This window comes from Microtus pennsylvanicus, chromosome 1, assembly GCF_037038515.1.
Source record: "Microtus pennsylvanicus isolate mMicPen1 chromosome 1, mMicPen1.hap1, whole genome shotgun sequence".
Classification (NCBI taxonomy): Eukaryota; Metazoa; Chordata; class Mammalia; order Rodentia; family Cricetidae; genus Microtus; species Microtus pennsylvanicus.
In genome coordinates this window covers 96010910-96032626 of record NC_134579.1, presented here as the reverse complement: position 1 = coordinate 96032626, position 21717 = coordinate 96010910, and the positions used below count along the sequence as shown (strand labels likewise).

General features: G+C 49.8%; 1 protein-coding gene across 1 annotated transcript in view; it reads left to right on the top strand.

Moving 5' to 3' along the window:
• Positions 1-21717, top strand: part of LOC142840337 (kinesin-like protein KIF19) — a 51953-nt gene that overhangs the window by 13872 nt on the left and 16364 nt on the right. The window contains exons 4-13 of the mRNA XM_075956903.1: positions 916-1003; positions 2392-2528; positions 3442-3567; positions 5298-5492; positions 7227-7379; positions 7924-8046; positions 9967-10117; positions 14240-14414; positions 15867-16041; positions 20508-20778. Of these exons, the coding sequence (XP_075813018.1) occupies positions 916-1003; positions 2392-2528; positions 3442-3567; positions 5298-5492; positions 7227-7379; positions 7924-8046; positions 9967-10117; positions 14240-14414; positions 15867-16041; positions 20508-20778 (1594 nt within the window). The remainder of the gene's footprint in view (positions 1-915; positions 1004-2391; positions 2529-3441; positions 3568-5297; positions 5493-7226; positions 7380-7923; positions 8047-9966; positions 10118-14239; positions 14415-15866; positions 16042-20507; positions 20779-21717) is intronic.

The following is a 21717-nucleotide window of genomic DNA, read 5'->3' as shown; positions in this document are numbered from 1 at the left end:
CACACACACCCTTGTTCTATATGTGAGGCATTCGTCTGAGGTCACAGCACACACAGCAGAGCCCAAATTCAGATCTAGCCTGTGTTGTACCAGAGTGGGCACTCAGGAGGTGCAGCAGCAGGCGCTGCTGGTGGTCAAGCTAGATGAACCTGTGCTTTACTCCCCAGCTCCGGGTGTCTCTCCTTGAACTCCCCTGTGGGTAGGGAGCTCACTACCTGTATATCCCTTCCTGGCCATGGCCAGTTTCATCCCACAAAGAGGGATCCTAATACTATGGTGGAGTTCTAAGCCCAGTCCTCAGTCTCTCAATCCTCGCAGCAGCCTAGGGAATGACTAGTTCTGAGTATATGTCAGGCCTCCTGCGGGGAGGGGATTCCCAAATTCTTGTTTGTCTAATTATAAGATGTACTGTCGTTCTGTAGCCCTGGCTGAGCCAGAACTCACTCTGTAGACCAGGCTGGCTGTAAACTCAGAGATCTGCCTGCCTCTGTCTCCTGAATGCTGGCCCCTGCCTTTTCTGTTTTGTTTTTGGGTTTTTGTTTTTTGCTTTTTCGAGGCAAGGTTTCTTTGTGTAGCTTTGGAGCCTGTCCTGGAACTTGCTTTGTAGACCAGGCTGGCCTCGAACTCACAGAGATCCGCCTGCCTCTGCCTCCCGAGTGCTGGGATTAAAGGTGTGCGCCACTACTGCCCTGCTTGTGTTGTTTTGTTTTGTTTTGTGTTTTTTTTTCAAGAAAGGGTCTCTCTGTATAACTCTGACTGTCCTAGAACTCACTATGTAGACCAGGCTGGCCTCAGACTTACAAAGGCCTGCCTGCCTCTGCCTCCCAAGTGCTGGTTCCTGTCTTTTCTAAGCAGTAGGTCCCCTGACTCAGGCTGGGCTGTCACCTGACTGTTTGTCCTCCTGTCTGTCTGCAGGAAGCTGTTTATTATGCCACCATTCAGCATTTAGTGGAGGGCGTCATCTCTGGATACAATGCGACAGTTTTTGCCTATGGGCCCTCAGGTACTATTTGGGCATTGTTTTCAGGACGGTATGGGCATGGTGCCGGCAGAGGTCCTCTGCCTCCTTTCTAGAGATAAGCTGTCAGGTAGATCAGGCTGGCTTTAAGCTCACTATGTAGCCAAGGATGATCTTGAACTCCCAGTCCTCCTTCCTCCATCTCCCAAGTGCCCGGATCATAAGCGTGTGTCGCCATGCCGGAGATGGAATCCAGGGTTTGTGTATTCTAGGTGAGTACTCTACCAACTGAGTCACATCCCCAGTCCATATACAAATGCCTATATATTTGTATATTTTTGGTAGTACCAGAGATTGGACCTAGGGCCTCATGCATCCTGGGCTAGTACTCTAGCACTGAGCCTCATTATAAGCACCAGGGACTATGCGCGGGGCTTTGTCATCCACACCTCTGAAAGGTGAGAATGTTCCCTCCTCACAGGATAGAGTCCAGGGAATAAGACAACTGTCTCAGGGACTAGAGATATAGCTCAGTGGTTAAAAGCACTGGCTGCTCTTTCAGAGGACCTGGGTTCAATTCCCAGCACCCACATGGCAGCTCATGACTGTCTGTAGCTCCAGTTCCAGGGGATCTGACTCCTTCACACCAATGCATGCTAAATAAGTTATTTTTAAAAAGATAGCTGTTGGCCGGGCAGTGGTGGCACATGCCTTTAATCCCAGCACTCGGGAGGCAGAGGCAGGCGGATCTCGGTGAGTTCGAGGCCAGCCTGGTCTAGAAGAGCTAGTTCCAGGACAGGAACCAAAAGCTACAGAGAAACCCTGTCTCGAAAATCAAAAAAAAAAAAAAAAAAAAAAAAGAAAGAAAAAAAGAAAAAAAAAGAAAAAAAAAGATAGCTGTCCCAGAGCACATAGCCATTGGGGTGGAGCTGGAGCTTTCAACCCCAGCCTGTGATTTTCTGCTCAGGAGGACCAGGGGTTTCTTCTCTGAGGTTAGAGTAAAGTTCAAGCAGTGTTTGCAAACAGGCAGCTTAGGGGTCACCCCAGTTCCCCGGCTCTTTGAGAAACTAAGGCAAGAAGCTCACAAGTCCCAGGCTAGCCTGGGCTATATAATGAGACCTTGTCTCAAATAAGGAAAGGAAAAAGAAAGGGCCAGGGATCTAGCTGGGTAATAAGTGCTTGCCTGGTCCAGGGTCTACAGATGAAGTCAGTTCTCTTCTCCTTGGTGAGACTGGACCCCTGGCTGTGTAGGTGGGGACCTGGCTGCTTCATCCATACACCAGGTTTATGGGGAGGAACAGGCCATGCTGTATTTCTTGGGGGCAAATGCTAAGGGGGCCAGTGATATCCCCCTTATAAGAAACACCCACTGAAACTATGCAGGGGGTCAGGACTCTTACTGCACAGCACATTTGAGCCCCACCTTTCCTCAGGTGCTGGGAAGACCCACACCATGCTGGGCATGGACGCAGAGCCTGGCATCTACCTTCAGACCCTCACTGACCTCTTCCAGGCCATCGAGAAGACCCAGGACAACATGGAATATAGTGTATCTATGTCTTACCTGGAGGTGAGCTGGTTCTTGTGCCTCAGTTGGATCAACTGCAGAATGGGTACAATACTAACTGCCTGTGCAGAACTCAGGTGTAAACTCCCCTGCAGCTCAGGCTTCCAATTGGTTCTTTCAAAAGTGTTTTAGGGGGCTGGAGAGATGGTTCAGCAGGTAGAAGCACCAGATGCTTTTTCAGAGGACTTGGGTTCAATACCCAGCATCCACATGTTAGCTCACAAATGTCTGTAACTCCAGTTTTAGGTGATCCAACATCCTCTTCTAGCCTCTGAGGGCACTGCATGCAAGCACAGACATAGATGGCAAAACACCCATGCTAATAAAATAATTTAAAAATTATTAAGGCAGTGGTAGTGCACGCCTTTAATCCCAGCACTCGGGAGGCAGAGGCAGGTGGATCTCTGTGAGTTCGAGGCCAGCCTGGTCTACAAGAGCTAGTTCCAGGACAGGCTCCAAAGCTACAGAGAAACCCTGTCTTGAAACCGCCCCCCCCAAAAAAAATTATTTAAGCTGGGCTTAGTAATGCATGCCTTTAATGTCATCACTGAGGCATGTATATCTCAGAGTTTCAGGCCAGCCTGGTCTACAGAGAGCATTTCAGGACAACCAGGGCTACACAGAGAAACCCTGTCTCCAAAAACCAAAAGAATTTTTTAAATTTATGTATATACATGTGTATTGCCCTGCATGGATGTCTGCACCACATGCTTTCCTGGTAGCCACAAAGACCAAAAGAAGGTGTTGGAGCCTCTGGAACTGGAGTTACAGGTGGTTGAAATCCACTATGTGGGTTCTGGGGCTTGAACCCCAGTCCTCTGCAAGAGCAGCCAGTGTTCTTCAGCCCCGAGCCATTTCTCCAGCCCCTTCTTTATGATTCTTTGCTACTTTGTCCCAACCTTTCTGTCTGCTCCAGATTTATAATGAAGTCATCCGTGACCTCCTGAATCCGTCTTCTGGGTTTCTGGAGCTGAGAGAAGATTCTAGAGGCAGCATCCAAATTGCAGGCATCACGGAAGTGTCCACCTCAAATGCTCAAGAGGTGAGGGTCACAGCCCAGCCCATAAAGTTCTCCTTGTTCAAGTTTGCTGAGCAGCGACCGACAGGCTGGTGCAAGCCAAGCTGTCATGGCCTAGATGACAGTGAGCACCTCTGCCCCTAACCCCCACTCTTGCCTCGTCCACACTGTGCAGTCCTAGCCCTGGTCTGATCCCTACACAGCAGGGCCTGAGCGGAGGGTTGCTACTCCAGTTCTATAGCTGCTTGCATGGCGGAGGGGTTCACTCCCATGGCTAACCCTAACAATTCTGCAGCTTCCGCTTCCTGGAATTGTGACTTGGAAAAGGTCAGGGCTCCTCTAGGCTCTGTGGGGAAGGGGTGATTTAGGCTGGGAATATAGCTCAGCTGGTGGAGTGCTTGCCTAGCATGTATGAGTCCATGGGTTCCATCCCTAGTACTGTATAAACTGAACATGCTGGCACACATTTGCTACCCCAGCACTCAGAAGTTGGAGGCAGGAGGATCAGAAATTCAAGGTCATCCCTGGTTGCATAGTGAGTTTCAGTGAGACAATGTGTCTCAGTTAGGGTTTCTATTTTTTTTTTAATTTTTCTTCTTTTTTTATATTTTATTTATTTATTATGTATACAATATTCTGTCTGTGTGTCTGCCTGCAGGCCAGAAGAGGGCACCAGACCTCATTACAGATGGTTGTGAGCCACCATGTGGTTGCTGGGAATTGAACTCAGGACCTTTGGAAGAACAGGCAATGCTCTTAACCACTGAGCCATCTCTCCAGCCTCCTAGGGTTTCTATTGCTGTGATGAAACACCATGACCAAAAGACAAGTTAGAAAGGCAAGGGCTTGTTAGGCCTATGGTTCCATATCACAGTTTATCACTGAAGGAAGTCAGGACTGGAACTCTACCAGGCAGCTGCAGGACTGTTGGGTTGGCAATAGAAGTGAACCCCTCTGACATGCAAGCAGCTACAGAACTGGAGCAGCACCCTCCTGGAGGCAGGAGCTGGTACAAAGGCTATGGAGGGGTGCTGCTTACTGGCTTGCTCCTCGTGGCTTGCTCAGCCTGCTTTCTTATAGCACCCAGAACCACCTGCCCAGGGATGGCATCACTCACAATGGGCTGCACCCTCCCCATCGATCACTAATTAAGAAAATGCCTTATAGCTGGATCTTATGGCAGCATTTTCTCAACTGAGGTTCCTTCCTTTCAGATAACTCTAACTTGTGTCAAGTTGACAAAAGACTAGCCACCATAGGAAGATTTTGTCTTTAAAAAAAAAAGGAGGACCCTGTCTCGAAAAAACCAAAAAAAAAAAAAAAAAAAAAAAAGGAGGGAAAAAGAGATTATCCATTAGTGATGTCTGTCATGGATAGAGGAAAGGCAGATGGGGTGCCTATCAAGAATATTTTGTTTTGTTTTGTTTTGTTTTGTTTTTCGAGACAGGGTTTCTCTGTGGTTTGTCCTGGAACTAGCTCTTGTAGACCAGGCTGGTCTCGAACTCACAGAGATCTGCCTGCCTCTGCCTCCCGAGTGCTGGGATTAAAGGCGTGCGCCACCACCGCTCGGCCTATCAAGAATCTTTAATTCCTCTAATTTACTTAACTAATTAATCACTTCATGCCACAAACTAGACATTGCTGCTGTAAGAGTCCGAGCCCCAGAGTCCCCCTTCCCCTTTTCTTGGGTATTTCTAGAAGGAATGTGTGGTCACTCAGGTCTATGACTTGCCTTCCTCTCCCTCCGCCCTCAGATCATGCAACTACTCACCAAAGGCAACCGGCAGCGTACACAGGAGCCCACAGCTACCAACAAGACTTCATCCCGCTCCCATGCCGTACTGCAGGTCACTGTGCACCAGAAAAGCCGAGGTGGCGACCTGGCAGAGGAGGTGCGCCTTGGGAGGCTCTTCATGGTGGACCTGGCAGGTGCGGAGCGTGCAGCCCAGGTACAGCCCCTCTGAGGTGCACCCACTTTCAGATGTCTTACTGTCTTTCACCCTGGGGTCTGTCATTCTCAGTCTGAACGGGGCCTTGCCTGTCCTTGTTTAAATGTTCTCTGGCACCCAGGACAGTGTTGGACCCAGAAGAGGTGGCAGAGTCTTAGGTAATGAATCCTGAAGCACTTAGTGAGGAAGGCAGGGAGCCAATGCTTTCAGAGGGTCTTCCTTGTGGCAGACAGCTCATCCTGCACCTACTGAAGGTGGCCCCACGTGTTGGGGCCAGCGTGTCATCAGGTAGCAGTGTCCAGTCTGTAGAGGCTATGGCACGGGTTTTAGGGCTGAGCCTAGACAGGTACTGAGGAGTTGGGTTGGAGTACAGGAAAAACGTTTGGAGTTCCATGCTGTGGGCAGGTAGGTAGGTGCACAGGGACCCTGGTGGGAAAGGCTGCACAGCCACAGTCCCTTCCCAGCTCTGGGTCCCTTGGTTTTGCTTTTATGCTTCCTGGATGCTACCCTGTGGTTCAGGTGTTCCTTCAGGGCTGGGCTAGAAAAAAAGTCAATTTAGGCCTTTGCAGATCCAATGTTACTAGTAGGCAGCATTTCCCTGCCCCTTGAGGACACACACCAGGCAATGACACTTGTAATCTCCATAGCCATAGCCCCCTTAGCCAAGTTCAAGTCCAGCACTGTGCCTGCTTCACAGTACAGACTTGGAGCCAATTGCAACGGTACATGCCTGTCATCCCAGTGCTTGAGAGGCCGAGGCAGGAGGACCATGAGTTTCAGGCTTGCCTGGATGACATAGTAAGACTCTGAGGACAAAAAGAGGGGCTAGGGATGTAACTCAGGTGGTGGAGTGCTTGCCTGGCGCACATGAAGCCTTGGGTTTCGTCATCAGTACTGTGTGAAACAAGTAGAGTAGTGTACTTATATAATCCAGAGGTGGCGGTAGAAGAATCAGAAGTTCAAGGCCATCCCAGCTTCACAGTGAGTTCAAGGCCAGCAACATTAAATCCAACCTCTATGTCCATGCACCACTTGTGTGCCTGGTACTGCGAAGGCCAGAAGAGGGTGTCTGATTCCCTGGAACTAGAGCGACAGACGATGGTGAGCCACCATGTGGATGCTGGGCTCAGATGTGTTGGCTGGCCTCTGCACACATTTTCACCTGCTCATTTAGCTCATGCCATTGAACACTCACTATGCCAGCTGCAAAGGGATGGGTGTGACTTCCCAGAGCTTGTATCTTATGGGGCAGCAGATGACACAGCCCTGCCCATGTGTGGAGGCAGGTCCATGTGTGCTACAGAGCCTGTGAATTAGAGGAAATAAGTGGGGCTGGGTTGGGAAGATCAGGCGCTGGGGCTGTTGACTCTCAGAAAGCCAGCAGGGGGACCGGTAGAGCATAGGGTAAGTCTCCAGGTTGGAGGTAAGGTACTTCCTAGACAAAACACACTGACTTGCATTTTGTTGTAAGCAGTGTTGTCTGGGTTCCAATCTGTTTATTTCAGTTAGCTTTCCTGTGTCAATGAGCTCTATATCTGAGAATGAATGCTTAATACTCTACTTGTGATGCCCTAGCTAGGGGTTTCCAGTCCTTAGGACTTATGAGCCTCAGTACCAGGGCAGGCAGGGCCATTCCCCACCCCTTTGGACTTGAGTCCCCTCCCTGGGGATGGGGAAGGGAAGATATCAGTAGGAAGGGGCTCAGTCCATGTTCAGCCTGGCCTCTTTGCTCAGACCCAGAACCGAGGCAAGAGGATGAAAGAGGGCGCGCACATCAACCGCTCGCTGCTGGCGCTGGGCAACTGCATCAATGCCCTCAGCGAGAAGGGTGGCAGCCGAGCTCAGTACGTGAACTTCCGTGATAGCAAACTCACACGCCTGCTGAAGGTAGGTGCCCCAGCTGGGGCTTGGGGCGGGCCACCGCAGCTGACAGTATCTTCCAGGAATTAACTGCCAGCACAGAGGCCTAGGACCCTGAAGACATCACTCTGTAGAAGTCTGAGTACCTGGCCACTGCCTGACTCTCCAGTACTCTCCTGAGTGTGGTCTGTCCTTGCTCACATGCCCCTAGTAACAGGGAGCTCACTACTTCCCAAGATGCCGATCCCATTGTGGGTAGCTGTAACCTGTGAAAACTTTTCTTTATACTGAGCTTGATGCTGCCTAGATAAATGAACAAGCAGTAAATAATGTCCCTACATCTGCCCTCTGGGTCTAAACTGCTCTCACCAAAGCAGCAGTCAGAAGGGGGGCTGGAATACGACCCACTTATCCTGGGGGTCTCCTTCCCAGGCACTAGCCTCACTCTGGTCCCCAGCGTCAGCTGCCCTGATTCCAGACTTCTGATGGTACTGGCAGAGGGCTGGGGCCACTGGTGACATGGCGAGCACACGGCTTCCATCAACCCAGTTCTGTGGTTCTCACTGAGCAGGATGCCCTGGGAGGCAACAGCCGTACAGTGATGATCGCTCACATCAGCCCGGCCAGCACCAGCTTTGAGGAATCAAGAACCACACTGCTCTATGCGTACAGGGCGAAGAACATCAAGACCAGGGTAAGGGAGTGGAAACGACAGCTTGACTTCAGTCCCTAGACCCATGTTAAAAACAACAACAACAACAACACAAAACAAACTCAGACGTGGCAACGCTCACCTATAATTCTTGTGCTGGAAAGGACATAGGCAGATCCCCAAGGCTGGCTGGCCAGCCAACCTAGCCTCTCTGTCAAACTCCAGGCCATCAAGAGACCCCACCTCAAAAGAACAAGGTGAGCTGGGCATCATAGCGCAGGCCTTTATGTCAGCACTCAGGAGGCAGAGGCATGTGGATCACTGTGAGTCCAAGGCTAGCCTGATCTACCTTAGGGAGTCTCAGGTCAGTCAGGTATACACGGTAAGTAATTAAAATTTAAAAATAAGGTAGATGGAGCCTGCAGAATTACACCTGAAGTTGATTTCTGACCTGTACACACATGAGCACACACATGTACACCCACGTGAACATGAATCTTCCCCTCCCCCACAATCAGAGGTAGCAATAGTTACCGGTGGGAAGATTTCTAAAAAAAAAAAAAAACCTGGTGGATTACTTGAAATCTTTTATTATGGTAAGATATACATGGAACAAATTTTTTCATCTTGCTTTTTCTTAGTAGGGTTTCTCTGTGTAGCCCTGGCTGTCCTAGAACTTCGAGAGATATGACTGCCTCTGCCTCCTGAGTTCTGGGATTAAAGATGTGCACCACCACAACCAGGCTTCATTTAGTAATTTCTTTATTCCATTTTTCTTTAGTGTGTGCATATATGCATGTCATGGCAAACGTATGGCTGTCAGAGGGTACCTTGTGGGAGTCAGCGCTCTTCTCCCTCCACCATGGAGGTTCTGGGCCGACAGACTTGGTAGCAATTGCCTTTACCCACTGAGTCATCCCTATGGCCACCCAAATTTCTATTGTTATCACCATGAGTCCGCAGCATGGTAGCCTTGGTGTAATCACCCTGTGGTGCTACCAGAACAATTGTCCAGCTTTACACACCAAACCAAACCAAAACTTGGTCTCCATTAAAGACCCCCAGCTTCTCCCCAGGCCATGGCCCTACCACTCTGCGTTCTGTTTCCAAGAATCTAACTTCTCTGGGTGCCGCATAGATTGGTCACACAGCATTCTGCTTTTGTGTCTGGCCGAATACACGGAGCCCTGCATTCTCAATGCTCCTCTGTGATATATCAGGTGTCCAACATGTCCCACCAGGGGCCACATACATCCCAGGATGTGGCTGAGCACATTCATAGATAACATGATGTAGCAATGATGTTGGGTCCCCCATCCCTGTTTTCCCATTTCATTTCTTTTTTTAAAAAAATATTTATTTATTCTGTATACAATATTCTGTCTGTGTCTGCCTGTAGGCCATAAGAGGGCACCAGACCTCATTACAGATGGTTGTAAGCCACCATGTGGTTGCTGGGAATTGAACTCAGGACCTTTGGAAGAGCAGGCAGTGCTCTTAACCACTGAGCCATCTCTCCAGCCCTTCCCATTTCATTTCTGTTGCTGTGATAAAATACCCAGATACAAGCAATCCAAAAATGAAAAAGGCTTCTTTGACTCATAATTCTAAGTTACAGTCTACTATTGGGGGGCATTCAGGGCAAAGAGAGAAATTAATGCTCGCCTGCTTATGCTCTGCTCAGTCTCTCCATTCTTATATAGATCAGGACCATCCCTCACTCCACATACATAGGGGATGGTGCTGCCCACTGTGGGTACTTAATTAACTTAATTAAGACAGTCCCCTCAGACATGCCCAGCCCATTGTAGATAATCCTTCTTGGAGACTCTCTTCCCAGGATGATTGTAAGTTTTGTCCAGTTGACAAACCAATCACCACACCCACCACGCCACCTCTCAAACCTGTCCTTCAGGACACTTCTTGCCATGCCTGACCTTGGGCGCTTGTCCTCACCATCAGGTCAAGCGCAACCTGCTGAATGTCTCCTACCGCATCGCGCAGTACACTGACGTCATCTCTGACCTGCGCAGGGAAATCGAGCACCTCAAGTCAAAGATTGAGAAGCAGGATAAGGAGAAGAAAAGTGACCCCGGCGTCCTGGATATACAAGGTAGTGCTGAGTACAGCTGTGCCTCCAGCAGGCCCTGATGGCTCAGTACCCTCTCCTCCCTGGAGCCCTGGGCCCAACATCCACATTCCATGGGCCATGGCTTCTCCTGGCCTATGGAAGTGCCTAGCCATGGCCATTGTGATTATCTACATTCACGGTGACCAAGTTACCCTGTAAGGGCTGTTGTTCTTGCTTCCCTGAGAGCCTCAGGCTGGCTCTAGTTTCATGCCTACAAGATATGGAGGCTAAACTATTTTATGTCCTTTTTTTTTTTCTGAGATAGGGTTTCACTGTGTAGCTCTGGCTCTCCTAGAGCATACTCTGTAGACCAGGCTGGCCTTGAACTCACAGAGATCCCCTTGCTTCCACATCCCAAGTGCTTTTTTGGTGTGGAGGCCAAAGGTCAGTGTTAAATATCTTCCTCACTCTCTACCTTTTTTTTTTTTTTAGTTTAGGGAGAAAATTATCGTATTCATAGGCAGACGTTTTAGATGTAGGCGTGCTGGTTAGCCATGTGGCTGACATTCAGCTGCATGGTAAATGAGGGAGGGGGCCTTCCACGAAAGAGTAAGGAAGCCAGAGCACCAGAAGAGGCAGCTCAGGCTCTGACCAGCCTGTGAGAGAAAAGACAGAAGGAGAGGATGAGTCAGGCCTCAGAGCAGCAGGTGGACCCAACAGAACCTTAAAGTGGCTCAGAGCAACTGCATTCTTGTTTGACTTTGTTTTTTGTTTGTATGTTTGTTGCCTTTTGTTTTGAAACAAGGTATATTCTGTGTAGCCTTGACTCTTCTGGAATTCACTGTGTAGACCAGGCTGGCTCCTGCCTCTGTCTCCTGAGTGCTAGACTTAAATGTGTGTGCCCTGCTCTCGGCATCTGGCTCTTACTTTTTAATTGACTTGAAACTTTTTGATTTATTTGATGTGTATTGGTGTTCTGTCAGCATGTATGTCTATGCCCCATATGTTTGCAGTACCCAGGGAGGCCATAAGAGGGTGACAGATCCCCCCTCGGCATCTGGCTCTTACTTTTTAATTGACTTGAAACTTTTTGATTTATTTGATGTGTATTGGTGTTCTGTCAGCATGTATGTCTATGCCCCATATGTTTGCAGTACCCAGGGAGGCCAGAAGAGGGTGACAGATCCCTGGGACTGGAACTACAGATAGTTGTCAGCCACCATGTGGGTCCTCTGAAGAGTAGCCAGGGCTCTTAGATGTTGAGACATCTTTCCAGCCACCTTAATATTTTTTGACACAGGGTTTCTCTTTGGCTTGGAACTTAGTGATTGGGCCATGCTGGCTGGCGGGTGTGCCCTAGGGATCCACTTGTCTTTGTTTCTCCTGTGCTCCAGCGCTAGGATTATAGAAGGGCACCATCGCACCTGGCTTTGTGGGCTGAATTTGGGTTATAGAGAACTTGAGGCCAGCCATGGTGGCAAGAGACTGACTTGACTCTTTCTCCCTTTCTCGAAAGAAAGAAAGAAAGAAAGAAAGAAAGAAAGAAAGAAAGAAAGAAAGATTTTAAGACACCCGTGTGGAGCGGGGATATGGCCCAGCTGTTGTTTCTGTGTAAACTTGAGGACTGGTTAGGATCCTCAGCTCTCACATAAAAGCCAGTGCAGCAGGCTGGTGCAGCGGTGCACGTCTTTAAGCCCAGCACTTAAGAGGCAGAGGCAGGCAATCTCTGTGAGCTGGAGGCCAGCATAGACTATAGAGTGAGTTCCAGGACAGCTAGGGCAGTTACACAGAGAAACAAAAATAAAACAAACAAAAGCCAGGCAGCACTGAGTGTCTCTAACCCCAGCACTGGGTAAGGGAAGAGTCTGGAGGATTCCTGGAGCTGGATGGCCATCCAGTCTAGCCAGTTAATGGGCTGCAGAGCAGTGAGAGACATTGTCTCAAAGTATAAGGCAGGGAGAGACACTGTCTCAAAGTATAAGGCAGGGAGAGACACTGTCTCAAAGCATAAGGCAGGGAAAGACACTATCAAAGCATAAGGCAGGGAGAGACTCCGAAAAATACCCAATATTGACCTCTAGCCTGGCATGGGCACATGTGACTGCGTGCATGTATACGCAGACCCACATCGACATGTACACAGCATATAAACACATAACCTTCTACCCCCCTAAAGGACATATGCAGACATACCACCCACATATTCTTTGGTTTATGAAGATAGGTTTTGCTGTAATTTACAGAGGACTTCTAAAATCAATAAAAATAAGCAAGAAGCTCAATGATTAAGAGTGAGCAAGACATTTAATAGACAATTCACAGAATTACTTTTATTTTTGTTTTATTATTTGTGTGTGTGTGTGTGTGTGTGTGTGTGTGTATGTAGATCAGAGGACAACTTGCAGGAATTGGTTCACTTCTCCTACCATGTGGATTCTGGGGATTAAACTTAGGTTGTGAGGCTTGGCTGTAAGCACCTTTACCCACTGAGCCATTTTGCCAGCCATACAGAATTCTTAGTGTCAGGAAACATAAAAGAGTCTCAAATACTTTAGGAAACACAGTTGTAAGCTGAAATAGCTTTCACTTCTTGGACTAGCTAAAGTAAAGTGCTGGGGGAATGTGAAATGTGTTAAATTGTTAATATAGCAATTAGACAAAAATTAAGGTTTTCAAAGAGAAGTAAGACCATGACCTATACCCATCTACCGTCCTTCCACTTGTCCGTCTATGTGCCATCTGTCCACTCACCTAACCATTTCCCCATCCATCCAACTCTTCACCCAAATACATGTTCCTCCACTCACTCATCTCCCCATCTGTCCATCCATCCACCAACCCATCCTTCCATACACTCGTACATCCAGCCTCATATCTGTCCCTCCAACTATTCATCCAACCACTCACACATCCATTTATCCACCCACCTATGTCCCCATCCATCCATCTCTCCACCCAAATACACATTCATCTACCCACCCATCCCTATTCATTCATCCCTCTGCTGTCTTATCTATCCATCCACCTACACGTCCATGCATGCATCCATCCAAATATACATACATGCATGCATACATACACACACACATGTACCTATTCAGCTATTCACCTACCTATTCATCCACGTGTAGTAATATGGGGCAGCCGCGGTGGGGCTACGTCTCCAAAACCCCAGCTGCCTGCCCGGCTAGCTTATGCCCCGAAATAATTACACAGACACTGTATTCATTTAAACACTGCTTTGGCCCCTTCCTATCTAGCCTCTTCTAGGCTAATTCTCACATATTAATTTAGCCCATTTCTAATCATCTGTGTAGCGCCCCTAGGTGCGCTTACCGGGAAGATTCTAGCCTAAGTCCATCCTGGGTCGGAGCTTCATAGCGTGCATCTTCCCTGGAGCAGGTAGCATGGCGTCTCTCTGAAGCGTCTGCTCAGGAGAGGAGAGCTGCGGAGTCTGACCTCACTTCCTCTTCCTCCCGGCATTCTGTTCTGTTTACTCCACCCACAGGGCCAAACAGTTTCTTTATTGCTTAACCAATGAAATCAACAGATTGATATGACACTCCCACATCATCCACGCATCTACATATCCATCTGGTCACACCAAAATCCATCTATTTATCAATTTATACACCATCAATTACCTACCCATCCAAGCTGGGTGGTAGTGGTGCACGCCTTTAACCCCAGTGCTCAGGATGCAGAGGCAAGCAAATCTTTGTGAGTTCGAGGTCAGCCTGGTCTACAGAATGAGTTCCAGGACAGCCAAAGCTACACGGAGAAATTCTTTCTTAAAAAACAAAACAAACAAACAAACAAAAAACAATAGCTGGGTGGTGGTGGCGCGTGCCTTTAATCCCAACATACTTGGGAAGCAGAGGCGGGTGGATCTCTGTGAGTTCGAGGCCAGCCTGGTCTACAAGGGCTAGTTCCAGGACAGGCTCCAAAGCCACAGAGAGACCCTGTCTCGAAAAAACCAAAAACAAACAAACAAAATAAAACCAAAAAAAAATTAACTCCCCATCCATCCACATACCACATCTACACATCCTCCCACCTACACACCCACCCATCCTCTATGCATTCACAAATGTCCATGGACCATGACTCATCCTTGTGAGTGGGCATGGAGTTCAGCCCAGCCAGTCTTCTCCCTACCTGCAGTCACAATCCCCCAGGATGCAGAGGAGGACAGTCGTCTACAGATGAACAAGATCCGGGCACAGCTTATTGGGGCTTTCAAGGAGCAGATGGAGATGCGGCGCAGCCTGGTGGAGCTGGAGAATACCAACATTGAGCTGCACATAGACATGTCTCGCCACCTACTGACCATTGCAGAGTAAGTGCCCTGCTGATAGGCACAGCACATCCCCTAAGGGAAGGGAAGCCAAGGAACAGAGGGGGCACTGGTCCTAAAGAAAGCAGGTCTTGTCTCTGTTCCTCTCCCATTACAACCCTATTGGTAAACTGGGCCAAGCAGGAGACACTTCTAGATCCGTTGGGTCTCTTAAGGTTGGGGTCTAAAGCCAGCCCAAGGGGGTCAATACACATTAACACAATCTCTCCCACGGTTCACTTACCCATATGTGTAAGACTCTGAAGACAGAGTGACCCTGTGCAGATAATAGCTGGGATGTCTACACCCAGCTATTATGAAGGGGTTCCTCTAATCATTACACTGGGACAGTGGGTATCCCTCCAACTGTCCTGGAGAAACCTGGACACAATACCTACAGGGGTGCGTTCAGACAGCACCGTCACACTCAAACCTGTTGCTTCTTTTCACATCTACTCTGGCTTCTCCCCATAATTCCCCTCATCTCCTCCTCCTCTCCCTCCCTTCTCAACTCCCTTCCCGCTCCTCCCTTTCTCCTTCCTTTCCCCTCCCTTTCTCCTTCCCTCCCCTCCCTTTTTTCTTTCCTCCCCTCCCTTTCTCCTTCCCTCTCTTCCCTTCTCAATTCCCTTCCCTTTCCTTTCTTCTTCCCTTCCCCTCCCTTTCTCCTTCCCTTCCCCTTCCCTTTCTTTTTCCCTTCCCTTCCTCTCTCCTTCCCCTCCTCTCTTCGTTTGGAACAAGGTCTTGTATATAACTCAGGCTGGCCTGGAATTTGTGGTCTTTCACTTCCACCTCCTGGGTGCTGGAATGACAACTGTACATCACCACCCTTTGTTATGGTCACTGTCATCACCGTGCTCACCTTCCTCCTCTCTCTCCAATTATGCGAACAACACTGCTTACACTGCAGTCATTCTAAACTTCAGCAATGCAATCGGAGCTGTGCTGTGGTGGCACAGGCCTTTAATCCCAGCACCAGGGAGGCAGAGGCAGGTGGATCTCCAGGTTCGAGGCCAGCCTGGAAACCCTGTCTTGGGGAGGAAGAAAAAGCAAAGCCAATGCAGTCACAGTGTCTTGCCCTTTCTGGCCAGGTATCTGCTTGCCAGGCTTCCTTGGTCTTCCTTTTCTGCCCTGTTTCCATGGACCCTGTTTAGGCTCAATGTGTTACCCTTGCTGCCAGAGCCCAGACATGCTCCTAGTGTCCCTGGTCACATAGTTGTCTCCCGAGGACAGCATGTTTCCACAGGAGGTGGCTGTGGCTGGCTCTGTGGGGTCAAGGGTCATATGTGGGGCTGGAATGGATGCATATGTGGAGAAGATCTTGAGTGAGACCTGGTTCCTCTCCATCGTTTTCCCACGCCTGTGAGGAGGCTAGCGGGCCTGGAAAACTCTGGGTGTGAGGTGTAGAACTCTCAGCTCAGGCACGATTGATCCCTGATCCCTGTGTCCTGGCTACAGCTGGGAGCGAGAGAAGACCCACCCCCACGCAAACACGGAAAAGAGTGAGAAGGACGAGGAGCCAGGGGATGCTGACGGAGAGGAGGTCGAGGCTTCAGAGCCCCCGGAGGTGGCTCTGGCCAGAGAGGAGGTGAACCTGCTCCTGGCTGAGCAGCAGAAAACTGCAGCCCTCAAGGTGAGGGAGAGGATGATCTGCTGTGGCAATGGTGCTTATTGTCTGAGCCTGGCAACCCTTTGAGGGTACTGCCCATCCCATGAAACTCAGCAGCTATGAGCCTGGCAACCCTTTGAGGGTACCTGCCCATCCCATGAAACTCAGCAGCTATGAGCCTGGCAACCCTTTGAGGGCACCGCCCATCTCATGAAACTCAGCAACTATGTGGCCACAGCCACCTGAGTCTCAGATGCAGAGACTTGGTCTAGGGCTGGGACGTAGCTCAGTTGGTAGAGGTTTGCTTAGGAAGCACAAGGGCCAGGGTTCTGTCCCCAGCAACAGGTGTGGTGCTAGAGACTTGTAATCAGGAAGTAGAGGCAGGAGGGTCGGAAGTTCAAGGTCATCGTTGACCAGACTGGGGTGAGAAAAAAAGATGCCGAGGAAAGCAGGGGAAGCAGAGGCAGTCAGGTCTCTGAGTTCAAGGCCAGCCTGGTCTACAGAGTGAGTTCCAGGACAGCCAGGGCTACACAGAGAAACAAGTTTCAAAAAAAACAACAAAAAAACAAACAAACAAAAAACCAAAACCAGAAAGAAAAAAAGCTTTTTTTTTTTTAAAATGAGCGTTTAATAGCTGGCTAGTGAGTAAACTCAGGTTAGGAAAATTACAGAACTCTTGCTTGAGGAAGCTTTGGGGGAAGGCTAGTGATGCTAGGAACTGGGCGGCTCATTAGCTAAATGCTGGTGGATGTTCTCAGAAAGTAGGAAAAGTGTTCAGTGATGTCAAGTTGTTAAAAGCAGACATTGTTTAATTCTCTTAAAAGCTATGTAACCAAAGCAAGAGGCCCTTGGTGTTATTATCACTCCTGCCCACTCCAGTCTAGGCTTCTGCCTCCTCACTTCAAATTAATGATTAGATTTCCTACAGCTTCTAAAATAAGAAAGGTAGTTGGGCAGTGGTGGCGTTTGTCTTTAATCCCAGCACTCAGGAGACAGAGGTAGGCAGATCTCTGAGTCCCAGGCAAGCCTAGTCTACAGAGTGAGTTCTAGGACAGTTAGAGCTGTTACACAGAGAAACCCTGTTTTGAAAAACAACAACAACAAAAGGAAGATAGATGCCTGTTGTCTAAGCCAGTGATGTGCTCAGCTAGATGACATGAACGTCAAGGGCAAATTCAGATATCAACAAATGATGGAGCCCATAGTGGCGAGCCTGTCAGTCAGGAACCTGCAGAGGTGAGTCTGTCAGTCAGGAACCTGCAGAGGTGAGTCTGTCAGTCAGGAACCTGCAGAGGTGAGTCTGTCAGTCAGGAGCCTGCAGAGGTGAGTCTGTCAGTCAGGAGCCTGCAGAGGTGAGCTTGTCAGTCAGGAGCCTGCAGAGGTGAGTCTGTCAGTCAGGAGCCTGCAGAGGTGAGTCTGTCAGTCAGGAACCTGCAGAGGTGAGTCTGTCAGTCAGGAACCTGCAGAGGTGAGTCTGTCAGTCAGGAGCCTGCAGAGGTGAGCCTGTCAGTCAGGAGCCTGCAGAGGTGAGTCTGTCAGTCAGGAACCTGCAGAGGTGAGCCTGTCAGTCAGGAACCTGCAGAGGTGAGCCTGTCAGTCAGGAACCTGCAGAGGTGAGTCTGTCAGTCAGGAACCTGCAGAGGTGAGCCTGTCAGTCAGGAACCTGCAGAGGTGAGTCTGTCAGTCAGGAGCCTGCAGAGGTGAGCCTGACAGTCAGGAGCCTGCAGAGGTGAGTCTGTCAGTCAGGAGCCTGCAGAGGTGAGTCTGTCAGTCAGGAGCCTGCAGAGGTGAGTCTGTCAGTCAGGAACCTGCAGAGGTGAGCCTGTCAGTCAGGAACCTGCAGAGGTGAGTCTGTCAGTCAGGAACCTGCAGAGGTGAGCCTGTCAGTCAGGAACCTGCAGAGGTGAGTCTGTCAGTCAGGAACCTGCAGAGGTGAGTCTGTCAGTCAGGAACCTGCAGAGGTGAGCCTGTCAGTCAGGAACCTGCAGAGGTGAGTCTGTCAGTCAGGAACCTGCAGAGGTGAGCCTGTCAGTCAGGAACCTGCAGAGGTGAGTCTGTCAGTCAGGAACCTGCAGAGGTGAGCCTGTCAGTCAGGAACCTGCAGAGGTGAGTCTGTCAGTCAGGAACCTGCAGAGGTGAGCCTGACAGTCAGGAGCCTGCAGAGGTGAGTCTGTCAGTCAGGAGCCTGCAGAGGTGAGTCTGTCAGTCAGGAACCTGCAGAGGTGAGCCTGTCAGTCAGGAACCTGCAGAGGTGAGTCTGTCAGTCAGGAACCTGCAGAGGTGAGCCTGTCAGTCAGGAACCTGCAGAGGTGAGTCTGTCAGTCAGGAGCCTGCAGAGGTGAGCCTGTCAGTCAGGAACCTGCAGAGGTGAGTCTGTCAGTCAGGAGCCTGTACTGGAGAGCCTGTCAGTCAATGAATGACCAATTAAAAAAGCAAAGTTTTAAGTATCTAGCCGGAGGCCAGGCCCTGGGGCTTCAAGGAGAACTGGCTGCATCCTGTGCCCCAAGCTCAGAGCTGAGGGAAGAGACACAGGTGTGACTTGTGGTCAGTGCAGCAACAGCCACTGGAGCAGGTGTGAGTGGACAGAGGAGGGGCCGTTTCTCAGCTCGGGAGTTGAGGAGAACTCAGGAGGCTGCATGGAGCAGAATGAAGAGGGCTTCAGAGGAGTCGGGATGGAGTTGGGGAGAACAGAGGGGAGGTTGTTTGGGGAGGAGTTGGGAGGAAGGGAGTGGAATCAATCCCTGATCAGAAGGAAGGTGTTATCTGCCCATCCCTTGGGGACCAAGACTCTGGGCATGCTAGGCAGCCTGAGTCCCACGTGACTCTCTGGGGCCTTGTGGGGTTAGTTGGGTGGTATGATCGTTTCTTTGCTGAGTCACCTGAGCAGGCCCCAGAGTTAAGGGATACAATCGCTGGGAAGGTGTTTCCTAGGCGTGATCAGCAGCATCAGATGCACACACACACCCTTGTGACGAGCATACAGAACATACAAACATATACAGAAACAACCATATACCCATAGCTATGCACAGAGAGCTGGAGCCTCGCCTGGTGGATGTGCAGAACCAAGCTACAGGCTGTAGGTGGGTCTCAAGGGCTCCTAGATCATTTTATACAGGGTGAGCAGTTCAGGGGCCTGCAGTAGACAAGCTGGGCCTGAGCTCTCCCTGTGTCCCCTCACAAGCTGATTGAGAGAATCAGGACATAGAGTGTCACCTACAGCTTTGTGAAAACCCTAGAGGCATGTCACAGTGTGAGGTGGGTAGCTCTAGTTTCTGGTATTGAAAAGGTGGTCAGTTCCCAGGAGAGGAGTTTGCCATTCCACGCCACACATGCAGAAGTGCTGGAGTGGTTCAGGAGATAAGAGAAGTGAGTAGACAAGGTGGCCGAGAGACCTCTGTGGTTTCTGCAGGAAGGAGCAGATGGAGTGGGTAGATAGATAGGAAGTAACAGTCGACCCCAAACTGGAGCAGCAGTAACGGCTCGTGACTTGTTAGTAGAGCTCTTTCTAGTCTGCATAGAGCCCCAGGTCCCATCCCCAGCACTGACTATACTGGACTGTTGGTAGGGCACACCTGTAATCCCAGCACTCTGGAAGCAGGGGAATCAGGAGTTCAAGGTCATCTTCAGCTATGTAGTGAGTTTGAGGCTAGCCTGGGCTATGTAACTCTGGCAAAAAAGAGGCAGGGGGAAGAGGAGACTCATCGAAGCTCTACTTGAGGATTAAAATGAGTTTATTAGGGGTTTCTCAGGGGTGCCTACTAGAATGGCCGCATTTTCTGTAAAGTTGCCAACACCCTGCCTACCAAGTTCCCATTTTTTTCTTTAGAAAGTATTTATTTTTTATTTTTAATGTGTCTATATGTGTGTGAAGGAATATGCATGTGGGGGCAGGTGTCTGAGACGACCAGAAGAGGGCATCGGATCCCCTAGAACTAGAGTTTCAGTCACCCGGTATGGGTGATGGGGACAGAACTCACAGCCTCTGTAAGAGCAGTATGTGCTCTTAACCGCTGAATCCTCTCACCAGCCCCAAAGCTCCTGTATTATGTGACTCTGAGGGTAAAGAATTCCTTGGGGGAAGAAAAGTTTATTTCAAGGACACAGTCCTTCCTGGCGGGGAAGGCGTGGTGGCAGGAGCAGGAGAGGGCTGCTTATGTGGTGTTCACAGTCAGGAAGCAGAGAGATGGATGCTGGTGCTCAGCTTGCTGTCTCCTTAAGCAACCCAGGACCCCAGTCCAGAGAATGGTGGGTCCCCCGTTTAAGGTGGGTTTTCCCACCTCAAATGCCTTAATCAACAGTCTCTCATTGGCACGGCCAGAGGCCACCTCGTTTGCACTGCTGTCCACACGTGTCTTCTAAGTCCTGTCAAATGGGCCTCATCAGTAGCGCCCTCACGACGGCTCCTCATTAGGTTCAGTAGCCACACATCTCATGAGGTTGACTAACTGGCATCGGTGCTTGCCCCAAGCTGTCCTTGTCTCCCCCAGGCTGGACTAGAGCAGCGCCTGGCCCACGCCAAGCAGAAGGCCTCTCAGATGGAGAAGCTGCTCCCCAGGCAGGTGACCAGTGAGGATCAGCGGGAGGTGCTGCAGCTGCTGTGCAGGGCCCACGAGCTGGAGGTAGAGAACACAGAGCTGCAGGCCGACAACCTGTGCCTAAAGAACCTGCTGTGCCAGAAGGACTTCGTGATCCAGCGCTACCACCAGCACCGGATGCTGTGTGAGCAGGTCATCCAGGGGCAGCGGCAGCTGATGCAGGGTGAGGCCAGCTCGGGCCAACCGATACTGGGTTCTAGAAAGAGAAACCACAGGCTGAGGGCTGGGGAAATGGCTCAGTTTGTTATGCAAGTGTGGGGACTCGAGTTTGGGGCCCAGAACTCATTGAAAAGGTGAGTGTGGTAGCGCATGCATATAATCCCATCGATAGCCAGGTGGGAAGTGGGGACAGGTGAATCCCTGGAGCTGGTGGTAGCTAGGTTAGCCTACTTGGCAAAGTTCCAGGCTAATGGGAGACTGGGAGACCTTGTCCTAGACAAAAGGTGGATGGTGTCTGAAGAATGACATTTGGGGTTGTCCCCTGACCTCTATTTACTGTACGTGTGCGTGTGCGTGCGTGCACGCGCGCGCACACACACACACAAGCACACACACACAAACACACACACAAACACACACACACGATGGAAGGGATTGGGGACATAGCTTATTGGTAGCTAAAGCCCTAAGTTCAATTCCTAGCATCACAGAAAAACAAAAAACCCTTTGTCTGAAAACATAGTCCCCCACGTGTGTAGCACAGACACCAGCCTGTGACTGGTCCCCTGTACCTACTCCACCCCTCCCACCCTTCCCACCCCCTCCTTTCCCCTCTCTTTTCCCCATCTACCTCTTCTTTCTGTTTCCCTTCCTTCCCAGAGTTACGTTGTTTAACTCGTGCTATTTTCCAACTCATAACCCTCCTGCTTCAGATACCCTAGTGTTTTCTTTTAATTTGTTTATTTATTTTGAGATAGAGTCTCACCATGTAGCCCTGGCTGGGCTGGAACTTGCTGTGTAGACCAGATTGGTTTTAAAGTCACAGAGAACTCTGTGTTCTCTTTCTCCTAAGTGCTAGGGTTAAAGGTGTGCCACCATGCCCAAACTTGTCTTCACTTCTTAAAAATATTTGATTTGTTTTGCACTGTATGTGTGAAAACGT